General features: G+C 42.3%; 1 protein-coding gene across 1 annotated transcript; it reads right to left on the bottom strand.

Moving 5' to 3' along the window:
• Positions 1–9797: 9797 nt before the first annotated feature.
• On the bottom strand, positions 9798–10742 carry LOC138845959 (olfactory receptor 1468-like). Its single transcript, XM_070060040.1, has one exon. It carries the CDS (start codon positions 10740–10742, stop codon positions 9798–9800), a length of 945 nt encoding a protein of 314 aa, XP_069916141.1.
• Between the last annotated feature and the right edge of the window lie 3323 nt (positions 10743–14065).

The following is a 14065-nucleotide window of genomic DNA, read 5'->3' as shown; positions in this document are numbered from 1 at the left end:
AATGGACAAGATAGAAAATCTCTCTCGTGAAAATGAAATATTAAGGAGGAATCAAAATGAAACGAAACAACTAGTACAACAGGAAACTGTGATAGTGACTGAAGTGAAGAATTCAATAGATCAAATGAAAAACACAATAGAGAGCCTTACAAACAGAATGGGTGAAGCAGAAGAGAGAATATCGGACTTAGAAGACAGAGAACAGGAAAGGATACAGTCAGACCAAAGAAAAGAAGAGGAAATTAGAAATCTAAAACATATTGTCGGGAATCTTCAGGATACTATTAAAAAAACCAACATTCGGGTTCTAGGAGTTCCTGAAGGCATGGAGAGGGAGAAAGGATTAGAAGGCCTTTTTAGTGAAGTATTAGCAGAAAATTTCCCAGGTTTGGAGAAGGACAGAGAAATCCTAGTACAGGAAGCCCACAGAACCCCTAATAAACACGACCAAAAGAGATCCTCACCACGACACGTTGTAATTAAACTCTCCACAGTGAAACATAAAGAAAAGATCCTAAAATGTGCAAGAGAGAAACGTCAGATTACTCTCAGAGGATCTCCAATCAGACTCACAGCTGACTTCTCATCAGAAACTCTACAAGCTAGGAGGGAATGGCGAGATATAGCCCAGGTACTAAGAGAGAACAACTGCCAGCCCAGAATATTATATCCTGCAAAGCTATCATTTGTGAAGTCCAGCCCTGCAAAAGATGCTTAAAGATGTGTTACACACAGAAACACAGAAACACGGTCATCAATATGAAAGAAGGTAAAGGAAGGAAACCAAGGAAGGAAACCTCACAGCAAAAGATCACAGGGAATTCAAAGCATATATTAGAACTTATCTTTGGCAAATGGCAGGGCAAAGTTACCACTTATCATTAGTCACTTTGAACGTGAATGGCCTGAACTGTCCAGTTAAAAGACACCGATTGGCTGATTGGGTTAAGGAACAAAACCCATCTATTTGCTGCTTACAAGAAACACATCTTTCCAACAATTTTAGTATATGTGCTGCCGAAGCGAGCACGAAACACATCTTTCCAACAAAGATCCATACAGACTGAAAGTGAAAGGCTGGAAAAAGATATACCATGCCAACAGAAATGAAAAAAGAGCGAGCGTAGCCATCTTAATATCGGACAACATAAACTTTACCACAAAAACTGTTAAGAGAGACAAAGAGGGACACTATATCATGATTAAGGGATCAATTCAACAGGAAGATATAACAATTATCAATGTATATGCACCTAACTACAGGGCACCAGTTTATCTAAAAGATTTATTAACGGACTTAAAGGGAGACTTAGACCCCAATACAGTAGTACTGGGGGACTTCAATACTCCACTCTCAGAAATAGACAGATCATCCGGTCAGAAGATCAACAAGGATACAGTAGATTTAAATGACACTATAGCCCAAATGGATCTAACAGATATATACAGAACTTTCAATCCTACAGCTAAAGATTTTACATTCTTCTCAGCAGTACATGGAAGCTTCTCTAGGATTGACCACATACTAGGCCATAAAGCAAGTCTCAGCAAATTCAAAAGAATTAGAATCATACCATGCAGCTTCTCAGACCATAAAGGAATGAAGTTGGAAATTAGCAACTCAGGAATCCCTAGAGCATACGCAAACACATGGAGATTGAACAACATGCTCCTGAATGAACAATGGGTCATAGAAGAAATCAAAAGAGAAATCAAAAACTTTCTGGAAGTAAATGAGGATAACAGCACAACATACCAAAACTTATGGGACGCAGCAAAAGCAGTGTTAAGAGGAAAGTTTATATCAATAGGTGCCTACATCAAGAAATTGGAAAGACACCAAATAGATGAGCTTTCAATTCACCTCAAGGATCTAGAAAACCTACAGCAAATCAGACCCAAATCTAGTAGGAGAAGAGAAATAATTAAAATCAGAGAAGAAATCAACAGGATTGAATCAAGAAAAACATTACAAAAAATCAGCCAAACGAGGAGCTGGTTTTTTGAAAAAATAAACAAAATTGACACCCCATTGGCCCAACTAACTAAAAAAAGAAGAGAAAAGACCCAAATCAATAAAATCAGAGATGAAAAAGGAAATGTAACAACAGACACCACAGAAATAAAAAGAATCATCAGAAATTACTACAAGGACTTGTATGCCAGCAAACAGGGAAACCTATCAGAAATGGATAGATTCCTGGACACATGCAACCTGCCTAAATTGAACCAGGAAGACATCGAAAACCTAAACAGACCCATAACTGAGACAGAAATTGAAACAGTAATAAAGGCCCTCCCAACAAAGAAAAGCCCAGGACCAGATGGATTCACTGCTGAATTCTACCAGACGTTTAAAGAAGAACTAACTCCAATTCTTCTCAAACTATTCAGAACAATCGAAGAAGAGGGAGTCCTCCCAAATTCTTTCTATGAAGCCAGCATCACCTTAATTCCTAAGCCAGAGAAAGATGCAGCATTGAAAGAGAATTACAGACCAATATCCCTGATGAACATAGATGCAAAAATCCTCAATAAAATTCTCGCCAATAGAATGCAACAACACATCAGAAAGATCATCCACCCAGACCAAGTGGGATTTATCCCTGGTATGCAGGGATGGTTTAATGTGCGCAAGACAATCAATGTGATACACCACATTAACAGACTGCGGAAGAAAAACCATATGATTATCTCAATAGATGCCGAGAAAGCATTTGATAAAATACAACACCCGTTCATGATGAAAACACTAAGCAAACTGGGTTTGGAAGGAACATTCCTCAATACAATCAAAGCAATCTATGAAAAACCCACAGCCAACATCCTATTGAATGGGGAAAAGTTGGAAGCATTTCCACTGAGATCTGGAACCAGACAGGGATGCCCACTCTCACCACTGCTATTCAATATAGTTCTGGAGGTTCTAGCCAGAGCGATTAGGCAAGAAAAAGAAATTAAAGGGATACAAATTGGGAAGGAAGAACTCAAACTATTCCTCTTTGCAGATGACATGATTCTGTATTTAGGGGACCCAAAGAACTCTACTAAGAGACTATTGGAACTCATAGAAGAGTTTGGCAAAGTAGCAGGGTATAAAATCAATGCACAAAAATCAACAGCCTTTGTATACACAGACAATGCCATGGCTGAGGAAGAACTTCTAAGATCAATCCCATTCACAATAGCTACAAAAACAATCAAATACCTTGGAATAAACTTAACCAAAGACGTTAAAGATCTCTACGATGAAAATTACAAAACCTTAAAGAAAGAAATAGAAGAGGATACCAAGAAATGGAAAAATCTTCCATGCTCATGGATTGGAAGAATCAATATCATCAAAATGTCCATTCTCCCAAAAGCAATTTACAGATTCAATGCAATACCAATCAAGATACCGAAGACCTTCTTCTCAGATCTGGAAAAAATGGTGCTGAAATTTATATGGAGGCACAAGAGACCTCGAATAGCTAAAGCAATCTTGTACAACAAAAACAAAGCCGGAGGCATCACAATACCAGATTTCAGGACATACTACAGGGCAGTTGTAATTAAAACAGCATGGTACTGGTACAGAAACAGATGGATAGACCAATGGAACAGAATTGAAACACCAGAAATCAACCCAAACATCTACAGCCAACTTATATTTGATCAAGGATCTAAAACCAATTCCTGGAGCAAGGACAGTCTATTCAATAAATGGTGCTGGGAAAATTGGATTTCCACGTGCAGAATCATGAAGCAAGACCCCTACCTTACACCTTACACAAAAATCCACTCAACATGGATTAAAGACCTAAATCTACGACCTGACACCATCAAGTTACTAGAGAACATTGGAGAAACCCTTCAAGATATTGGCACAGGCAAAGAATTTCTGGAAAAGACCCAGGAGGCACAGGCAGTCAAAGCCAAAATCAACTATTGGGATTGCATCAAATTGAGAAGTTTCTGTACTGCAAAAGAAACAGTCAGGAGAGTGAAAAGACAACCGACAGAATGGGAAAAAATATTTGCAAACTATGCAACAGATAAAAGGTTAATAACCAGAATCTACAAAGAGATCAAGAAACTCCACAAAAACAAAACCAACAACCCACTTAAGAGATGGGCCAAGGACCTCAATAGACATTTTTCAAAAGAGGAAATCCAAATGGCCAACAGGCACATGAAAAAATGTTCAAGGTCATTAGCAATCAGGGAAATGTAAATCAAAACCACAATGAGGTTTCACCTCACCCGTGTTAGAATGGCTCACATGCAGAAATCTACCAACCACAGATGCTGGCGAGGATGTGGGGAAAAAGGGACACTAACCCACTGTTGGTGGGAATGCAAACTGGTCAAGCCACTATGGAAGTCAGTCTGGAGATTCCTCAGAAACCTGAAGATAACCCTACCGTTCGACCCAGCCATCCCACTCCTTGGAATTTACCCAAAGGAATTTAAATTGGCAAACAAAAAAGAGGTCTGCACCCTAATGTTTATTGCAGCTCAATTCACAATAGCTAAGACCTGGAACCAACCTAAATGCCCATCAACGATAGACTGGATAAAGAAATTATGGGATATGTACTCTTTAGAATACTATACCGCAGTAAGAAACAACGAAATCCAGTCATTTGCAACAAAATGGAGGAATCTGGAACACATCATGCTGAGTGAAATAAGCCAGTCCCAAAGGGACAAATACCATATGTTCTCCCTGATCGGTGATGACTGACTGAACACCAAGAGGGAAACCTGTTGGAGTGAGGTGGACACTATGGGAAACGGTGGCTTGATCAGCATAGCCCTGACTGTTAATGAACAACTTAATACATTATCCCTCTTAGTAGTTTTTTTATCTGTTCTACTTAATATGACTGGTTTAGATCTGTAATTGATGCACAGTTATTCTTAAGTGTTGAAAATTAACTGAAATGTGATCCCTGTTGAACATGGTGGTGGGAATGGGAGAGGGAAGAGATGTATAATTTGGGACATGCTCAGGCTGACTTGCCCCAAGTGGTGGAGTTGGAAGCATACCAGGGGATTCCAATTCAATCCCATCGAGGTGGCATGTACCAATGCCATCTCACTGTTCCAGGTGATCAGTTTCAGTTCACAGTTGGTCATGGTGGAGGGACTGGGAGTCAAAGGGAGCACATAGACAAGTCTAGCACCTGCTAACGCTAACTGATGGAGTAAATAAAGGGGAGAGTGATCCAACATGGGAAGTGAGATACTCAGCAGACTCATAGAATGGCAGATGTCCTAAATAGCACTCTGGCCTCAGAATCAGCCCTAAAGGCACTCAGAGCTGGCTGAAAAGCCCATGAGAGTATTTCAGGCATGGAAAGCCAAGACACTCTGGCAAAAGATCTCTGCGAGTGAGATCCCAGTGGAAAGAACAGGTCATCAAAGAAGGAGGTACCTTTCTCTGAAGGGAGGAGAGAACCTCCACTTTGACTATGACCTTGTCTAAACAAGATAAGAGTCGGAGAACTCAGAGGGCTTCCATAGCCTTGGAAACTCATGACTGGAGCATAGGGAGATTACTGATGCCATAGACAGGAGTGTCAATTGGTAAAGTCAACAACAGGAGTCACTGTGCACTTACTCCTCATGTAGGATCTCTATCCTTAATGTGCTGTATATTGAGATTTAATGCTATAATGAGTACTCAAACAATATATTTCACTTTGTGTTTCTATGGGGGTGCAAACTGTTGAAATCCTTACTTAATGCATACTAAACTGATCCTCTGTAAAAAAAAAAAAAAAAAGAAAGAAATTATCAATTCCCAACTTGACTCTCACTGGGATTAAACATGACAATAGGTCTGATCTGATTTCATCATCATTTAAAAAAATCATCTATTATTTTTCACTTTATGTTTCTGTGTGGGAGCAAACTGTTGAAATCCATACTTAATGTATACTAAGCTGATCTTCTGTATATTAAGATAATCGAAAATGAATCTTGATGTGAATGGAAGGGGAGAGGGAGTGGGAAAGGGGAGGGTTGTGGGTGGGAGGGATGGTATGGGGGGGAAGCCATTGTAATCCATAAGTCGTACTTTGGAAATTTATATGTATTAAATAAAAGTTTAAAAAAAAATTACAGCTTCAAAATCATCAAATTATATAATTTTAAACTGATTTTACTATGTCAAGGCTAATCTTCAAAAAATCTGTTTAAAAGGAGGCACCCTGGCTGGCGCTGCGGCTCAATAGGCTAATCCTCCACCTGAGGCACCGGCACCCCGGGTTCTAGTCCCGGTCAGGGCACCGAATTCTGTCCCGGTTGCTCCTCTTCCAGTCCAGCTCTCTGCTATGGCCTGGGAGTGCAGTGGAGGATGGCCCAGGTCCTTGGGCCCTGCACTCACATGGGAGACCAGGAGAAGCACCTGGCTCCTGCCATCGGATCAGCGTGGTGCACCGGCTGCAGCGTGGCACCGGCCACAGCAGCTATTGGTGGTGGTGGGGCAGTGAACCAATGGAAAAGGAAGACCTTTCTCTCTGTCTCTCACTGTCTACTCTGCCTGTCAAAAAAAAAAAAAAAGGCACCCTTTCCATGGCCATTGTATATCTCCTTTCATTGTGGTATTCTTGTATGTATCTCAGTAAAGAATTTGTTGCGGTACAGAGGGAGGTAGAGACAGAGACAGAGAGAGGTCTTCCATCTGCTAGTTCACCCCCCCAAATGGCATGACTGGAGCTGAGCCAATCTGAAGCCAGGAGCCAGGAGCTTCTTCCAGGTCTCCCACATGGGTGCAGGGGCCCAAAGACTTGGACCATCCTCCACTGCTTTCTCAGACACATTAGTAGGGAGCTGGATTAGAAGTGGAGAAGCTGGGATCGAAAGCAGTGCCCATATGGGATGCCAGCACTGCAGACCAGGGCTTTAACCTGCTGCATCACAGCACTAACCCTTCTTGTATCTAATCTAATCTAATCAGATCTAATTGGCCTTGAGAACAGGCTCGTTTTTTCAGTGTTGAGGTTTGTTTCCATTGTATTTCTGGTATAGAGGAAACTAATTTAAAGGCTAATATTTTATCTTGTAACTGATAATTCTTTTGTATTGTGCCACTGAGATTTCAGAGTTTATTCATTATTTTTAAAAGATTTCTTTATTTATTTGAAAGTCAGAGTTACACACAGAGAGAAGAGAGGCAGAGAGAGAGAGAGGTCTTCCATCTGATGGTTCACTCCCCAGTTGGCTGCAACGGCCGGAGCTGCGCCTATCCAAAGCCAAGAGCCAGGAGCCTCCCCCGGTCTCCCACGTGGTTGCAGGGGAACAAAGACTTGGGCCATCTTTTACTGCTTTCCCAGGCCATAGCAGAGAGCTGGATCGGAAGTGGAGCAGCCAGGTCTTGAACTGGCGCTCATTTGGGATGCCAGCGCTTCAGGCCAGGGCGTTAACCCACTGTGCCACAGCGCCAGCCCCCAGAGTTTATCAATTATAAGAACTGACATTACCTTTTTTTTTTTGACAGGCAGAGTGGACAGTGAGAGAGAGACAGAGAGAAAGGTCTTCCTTTTTGCCGTTGGTTCACCCTCCAATGGCCGCTGCAGCTGGTGCACTGCGGCCGGCGCACCACGCTGATCCGATGGCAGGAGCCAGGAGCCAGGTGCTTTTCCTGGTCTCCCATGGGGTGTAGGGCCCAAGTACTTGGGCCATCCTCCACTGCACTCCCTGGCCTCAGCAGAGAGCTGGCCTGGAAGAGGAGCAACCAGGACAGAATCCAGCGCCCCGACCGAGACTAGAACCTGGTGTGCTGGCGCCGCAAGGCGGAGGATTAGCCTAGTGAGCTGCGGCACTGGCAACATTACCTTTTTTTTTTTTAATTTACTTATTTATTTGAGAGACAGAGTTACAGAGAGAGGGAGAGACAGACAGAGGGGTCTTTCATTCCCTGGTTCACTCCCCAAATGGCTGCAATGACCGGAGCTGAGCCAGTCTAAAGGCAGGAGCCAGGGACTTCTTCTGAGTCTCCCGCATGGATGCAGAGGCATAAGCACTTCTTTCCCAGGCCATAAGCAGAGAGCAGGATTAGAAGAGGAGCATCCAGGACAGGAACCAGTGCCTAAATGAGATGCCAGCACCGCAGGCAGGGATTTAACCTACTACACCGCGGTGCCGGCCCCAGAACTGATGTTACCTTAACAACCATATAGAAAGTACATTATTTCAAGAAATATGAAATCAAATGTAAAGAAGTGGTTGATCAAGGAAGCCTGTAGAAGGTGACATCAGAAATCAGGATGTAGGATTAAGGACACTTGACGGGACATAAAGAGCTGAATGTTGAGCATGATGTGATTGAACTGCCCGTGGAAACTCAAGTGGAGATATGCACTAGTCAGATGAAAATGGCAGTTGGGAGCTCAGGAGAAAGGTCTGGGCTTCAGATCAAGATGTGGAGGTCAGGAAAACATACAAGAGGATGAAGGTGATGGCTTTGGAGGCCCTCACTTGTGGGACAAAGGAAAAAAGTTAAGGTTGGAACTTTTGCCATACATGGAGCTGTTTGAAAAAAGAATGGTTGCCCATCTTCCTTCTGAACTGGAAAAGAATGAAAAGAAACTGGAGTCAGATAGTTTGTGATATTATATAGGCTCAGCAACTGACACACTGATTGGGCAGTCATTGAACTCCTCCATATTTTGCATATTTTACCTTGATAGTAGCTTCTGAATATCCTTGAAGTTGTCATGAGGGTGGAATAAAAACAGTTATTTTGTGAAAGTCAAAATATCAAATAGAAGAGAGACATCCTTAAAAAGTGAACTTATTTGTACCAGCTCTAGCTTTTTTCTCATTACTAGAGAAAATTTTAAATCTTCTTGTGCTGTTAGTTAATTCTAAATAAACCCAAACTACACCATTGTTGTAAAGGATTAGAAAAAATATATTGAACATCATGCCAGGCCAAGAAAGTCTTTGTAAATGTGAAAATAAATCTGGAGGGGTAGAGGGTACTTAAGTGATACAATGTTGTGAAATTTTCTTTTGGGGGGTATTTATAGGAGACATTTAGTGGTTGGTTGGGATAATTAACACACTTGATCTAATTTAGTACTGAGCAAAGAATATATGGAACTACTTAGAACTGCCACAAACAAAGAGGTGTTCTGGATAAAATAAGAAAAGTCCTATAACAATTTAAGAATGTAAGACATGCAGATGATTTAAAACAGTAATTCTTTTAAAAAAGAATTTATTTTATTTGAAAGGCAGAGCTAGAGAGAGAGAGAGAGAGAGAGAGAGGCAGGCAGGCAGGCAGGCAGGCAGGCAGAGAGATCTTCCATCCACTTGTTCACTCCCCAAATGGCTGAAACAGCCAGCACTGGGCCAGGCTGAAGCCAGGAGCCATGAGAAGCTTCTGGATGTCTCATGTGGATGCCCCCGTGGGCTCTGCATTTGGGCTCTTCTCCACTGCTTTCCCGGCACATTAGCCGGGAGCTGGATCAGAAGTGGAGCAACCAGGACTCAAGCTGGTGCCTGTATGGGATGCCAGCACTGCAGGTTGTTGGCTTAATCTGCTGTATCACAACCCAGAAAACCAGTAGTTTTTAAACTATGCTTTTCCAGATGAGGAAGATAAAGAGGAAGAGACAGCCAGGTCATGAAGATCCTCTCCCTTAGTTAAATTGCTCAGCTACATTTTCTTTCTTAATATTAAATGATTATGTGGTGTGCCATTTTGACAGAAATTCACATAAAGAGTCTGGAATAGTATTCCAATATTAGTATCTGTATATATGTATGAGATAAATTATGTAAAAATTTTAGTTCTGCCATCATAGGCAGAAGAGGATTTTCTTTTTACAAATGACTCTGCCCAGGGCTCCCTTCATGTCTCTGTTCCTCAGGCTGTAGATGAAGGGGTTCAACATGGGAGTCACCACAGTGTACATCATTGCCGTGACAGTCTCCTTCACAGTAGAATTATTGGCTGATGGGATTAGGTAGAGACCAATAATTGTGCCAAAGAACAGCGACACCACAGACAGGTGGGAGCCACAGGTGGAGAAGGCCTTACGGATGCCCCGCGCAGAAGGAACCTTGATGATAGACAACACAATCCTTGCATAGGATGTGATAATGAGTAGGAAGGGGATGACAATAACAAGTCCACCCATGACAAATATCACCAACTCATTGACATGGGTGTCAGAGCAGGCCAACTTCAGAAGAGCAGACATATCACAGAAAAAGTGGGGGATCCTGTTGTCTGCACAGAAAGACAGCCTGGCCATGAGCAGGGTGTGCAGCAGGGCATGGAACGTGGTCAGCACCCAGGACAGCGCCACCAGGCAGAAGCAGAGCTTGGGGCTCATGATGCTGGTGTAGTGCAGGGGGAAGCAGATGGCCACATAGCGGTCGTAGGCCATGACTACAAGGAGAAAGCTCTCCAGGTCTCCAAAAAACAGGTAGAAGTACATTTGGGCCAGGCATCCTGCATAAGGGATGGATGGGACTTGGCTCTGCATGATCTGCAGCAATTTGGGCATTGTGACAGAGGAGAAGCAGAGGTCAGAGAGGGACAAGTTGCTGAGAAACAAATACATGGGCGTGTGGAGATGAGAGTCCAGGTGAATGAGGACAATGATGAGGAGGTTCCCCAGCATGGTGGTCAGGTACATGGCCAGGAACAGGATGTAGAAGAGGGTTTTGTGCTGTGGCTGGATGGGCAGGCCTAGGAGGAGGAACTCTGAGACAGTGGTTTGGTTCTTTCCAGTCATGCTCTGTTTTGCTAGAGCCCTTAGGCAGAAGCAGTAGTGTCCATCAAAAGTTGAAGTTTGATTGATTGTTTCTATGGTACGCCGACTGTTAAGTGTTCTGAAAAAAATTATTTTTTTCACCATCATCACAATGAACATAATATCTACACTCCAATGTTTTATAATCAGATTATATCCTTATAGAGTTGTATCTATGAACTATGTGGAATCTGCAAATTGTCCAGCACATATTAAATATTAACTCCTAATAATAATCTTACATGTAAAAAAGAGGCTTGTAATTGTAAGTGACTTTCTTTACTTCTCATTAAAATTACAACATTCTATCTTTTCTAAAACATTCTTTTCTATTTTCTTCTGAGGCATGAAATACATTACTTTTATCTTCCTGGTTGGTTATCCTCAGTAACTTTAATTGGCTACTGTTCTGTCACTTTTTTTCTTTTTCTTAAAGATTTTATTTATTTATTGGAGAAGTAGAATTACAGAGAGAGGGAGAGACAGAGTTTAGGGGCTTCCATCCATGGTTCACTCCCAAATGGCCACAACAGCCAGAGCTGCGCCTGATCTGACGCCAGGATCCAGGATCCAGGAGCCTGTTCTGGGTCTCCCACATGGATGCAGGGACCCAAGCACTTGGGCCATCCCCTACTGCCTTCCCAGGTCATAGCAGAGAGCCAGATTGAAAGATGAGCAACTGGGACTAGAACTGGCGCCCACATGGGATACTGGTGCCGCAATCAGAATATTAACCCACTGTGCCACGGTGCCAGCCCCATGTCACTTTCTTACTTGTTAAAGTTCGTCAAGCCTTTTTTTCTTTTAATTGTATGAATACTCCCAAGAAAAATCCTTCTACTCAGTGTCTTAGATTACTATTTAAATATCAGGTGCAGACATCTTTCTGACACAGAGAACTCTATCCCATTATTTTCTATGGATGGCTCATGGGCACCATAAGCTCGAGATCCCAAATGAAACTCATGATCTCAACTTTTCCCTCTCCCAACCTCCTCCTCCACTCTCTCATATTTCAGTGAAAGGAATCTAGGATCAGAAATATGTGAGCTTTTTCTCGTTCATTCCTTCTCTCACCATCAGTTCCAATATAGCTGTCATAGATTTCATACTTCATCTCACTCTGATTCATTGACTCCTCAACCCAACACCACAATCTTAGACCAAACAGATCTTACCTTACTTGGACTATTAAAAAATCCTCTCTACTCTTCTCGTCTTCTGCCTTAATACCCTTCTCCTTAAAGATGCTTCATTCACATGTGGCATTCTAAGATAAAACATTTTTCCTATGGATTTTTAAATTTTTTATTTATTTTAATTTTAGAGGACTTTATTAATAGATTGTTAGGGCCACAGCAAATGCATGTAAATTACTACAACACAATTATCATCAATTCTAATGTTAATGTGTTATTAAAAAAAGAGGAATGATTCAATACAGTTCATACATACAATTCTAAGAATATAACATTTCTCTTCTGCCCTCTCTGTTTCTCTACCTTGCTATCTGTCTTTATTTTTTGAGATATTGTATTTTAAAATTACTTCATAGTCAAAGGCCTAATGATCCAGCGAATACAGTGAAAAGACCATAGCTCAGCAGGCATGTAGCAGTGGCTATAAATAAGAATCAAATGAAAAGATGACTATTTCCCCCATATCCAGTGAATTTTAAAATAATCACAGATCATTAAAACTATAGTAGCTTAACCAGTGGTTTCACAAAGATACAAAACAAAGTTTTGCAAAACTGTATTTGCAGCAATACTGATAAACAGGCATTTCTCTTTTTGGCTTATATTTTTTATTTTTTTTTTTAATTTTAGCTTCTACATAAAAGGGAGAACACGCAGTATTTTTGTGTGTGTGTCCAGCTTATTTCCCTCAACATAAATGAAAATCTTATCATCTCTCTCTCTCTCTCTTTTTTTTTTGGACAGGCAGAGTGGACAGTGAGAGACAGACAGACAGAGAGAAAGGTCTTCCTTTACCGTTGGTTCACCCTCCAAGGGCCACTGCGGCCTGTGCACTGCGCTGATCCGAAGCCAGGAGCCAGGTGCTTCTCCTGGTCTCCCATGCAGGTGCAGGGCCCAAGCACTTGGGCCATCCTCCACTGCCCTCCCGGGCCACAGCAGAGAGCTGGACTGGAAGAGGAACAACTGGGACTAGAATCCAGTGTGCCGTTGCCACAGGCGGAGGATTAGCCTATTGAGCCGCGGCACTGGCCCATCTATCTTTTTAAGATAATTTATTTTATTTGAAAGGCAGAGAGAGAGAGAGAGATCTTCCATCTGCTGGTTTACTCTCCAAATGGCTGCAATGACTGGGAGTGGGTCAACCAAAAGCTTGGGGCCTGGGACTACAGCTGGGTCTCCCACACGGGTGGCAGCGGCCCAAGTACTTGAATCATCATCTGCTGACTCCCAGGCACATTAGCAGGAAGCAGGATTGCAAATGAAGAAATAGAGTCTTGATCCAGCACTCAGATATGAGATGCCAGCATTGCAAGTGGCAGCTTAACCCTCTGCATCATGAAGTCAGCCCCAGGATCATCTCTCTTTTGATGAATGGTCTGAGAGATTCTCATTCCTCATAAAATAAAGGCAAAACTCCTTTCAAGGATACAAACATTGCTTCATAACCTCGCCCTTGCCTAGCTGCACACTCTCATCTTGCCCCACAATGACCCCTGCATCCCACCCTCCAGCAATGCTGGACTGAAACACCCTCGTCTTGTTGTCCCTCCTGCCTACCACTTCATTCCTTTTGCACCCTCCCTCACCTGCTCATCCTTCAGGTGTATTTCCTGTCCCTGCTCAACTAAACCTTTCTGTGTCTCCAGACTTGGTGAGGCCTGCTACTATGCTTCCATCCCATCCTGAACTCACCCTGCAGCGGTCAAGGCCCTTGATTACTCGTTTAGTCGACTTCCCTGATGACTGGGGCACGGCCAGCATTTGGTGCAGTGCCTGATGTTTCACAATGTCCATTCACTTTTCTTCAGGCTGAGATGTGGATTCCTTCAACTTTAAAGGAGCAAAACCCCATTATGTTAAAATAACTACATTTATTAAATCATCTCAAAATTAAAAATCTCTAGCCTTAACTATTTGGCATGAATTTTTGGCAATCTATCCAAGTTTAAGATACAATTTTGTATCACAAAATATTAGGGAACCTCAGATATACTATTTTTTTTTTACAGGCAGAGTGGACAGTGAGAGAGAGAGACAGAGAGAAAGGTCTTCCTTTGCCGTTGGTTCACCCTCCAATGGCTGCTGCGGCCAGCGCGCTGCGGCTGG

The sequence above is a fragment of the Oryctolagus cuniculus genome, chromosome 17 (genome assembly GCF_964237555.1).
Source record: "Oryctolagus cuniculus chromosome 17, mOryCun1.1, whole genome shotgun sequence".
Classification (NCBI taxonomy): domain Eukaryota; kingdom Metazoa; phylum Chordata; class Mammalia; order Lagomorpha; family Leporidae; genus Oryctolagus; species Oryctolagus cuniculus.
Note: the sequence above shows the minus strand (reverse complement) of the source record. Positions and strands in the feature narration are given on the sequence as shown.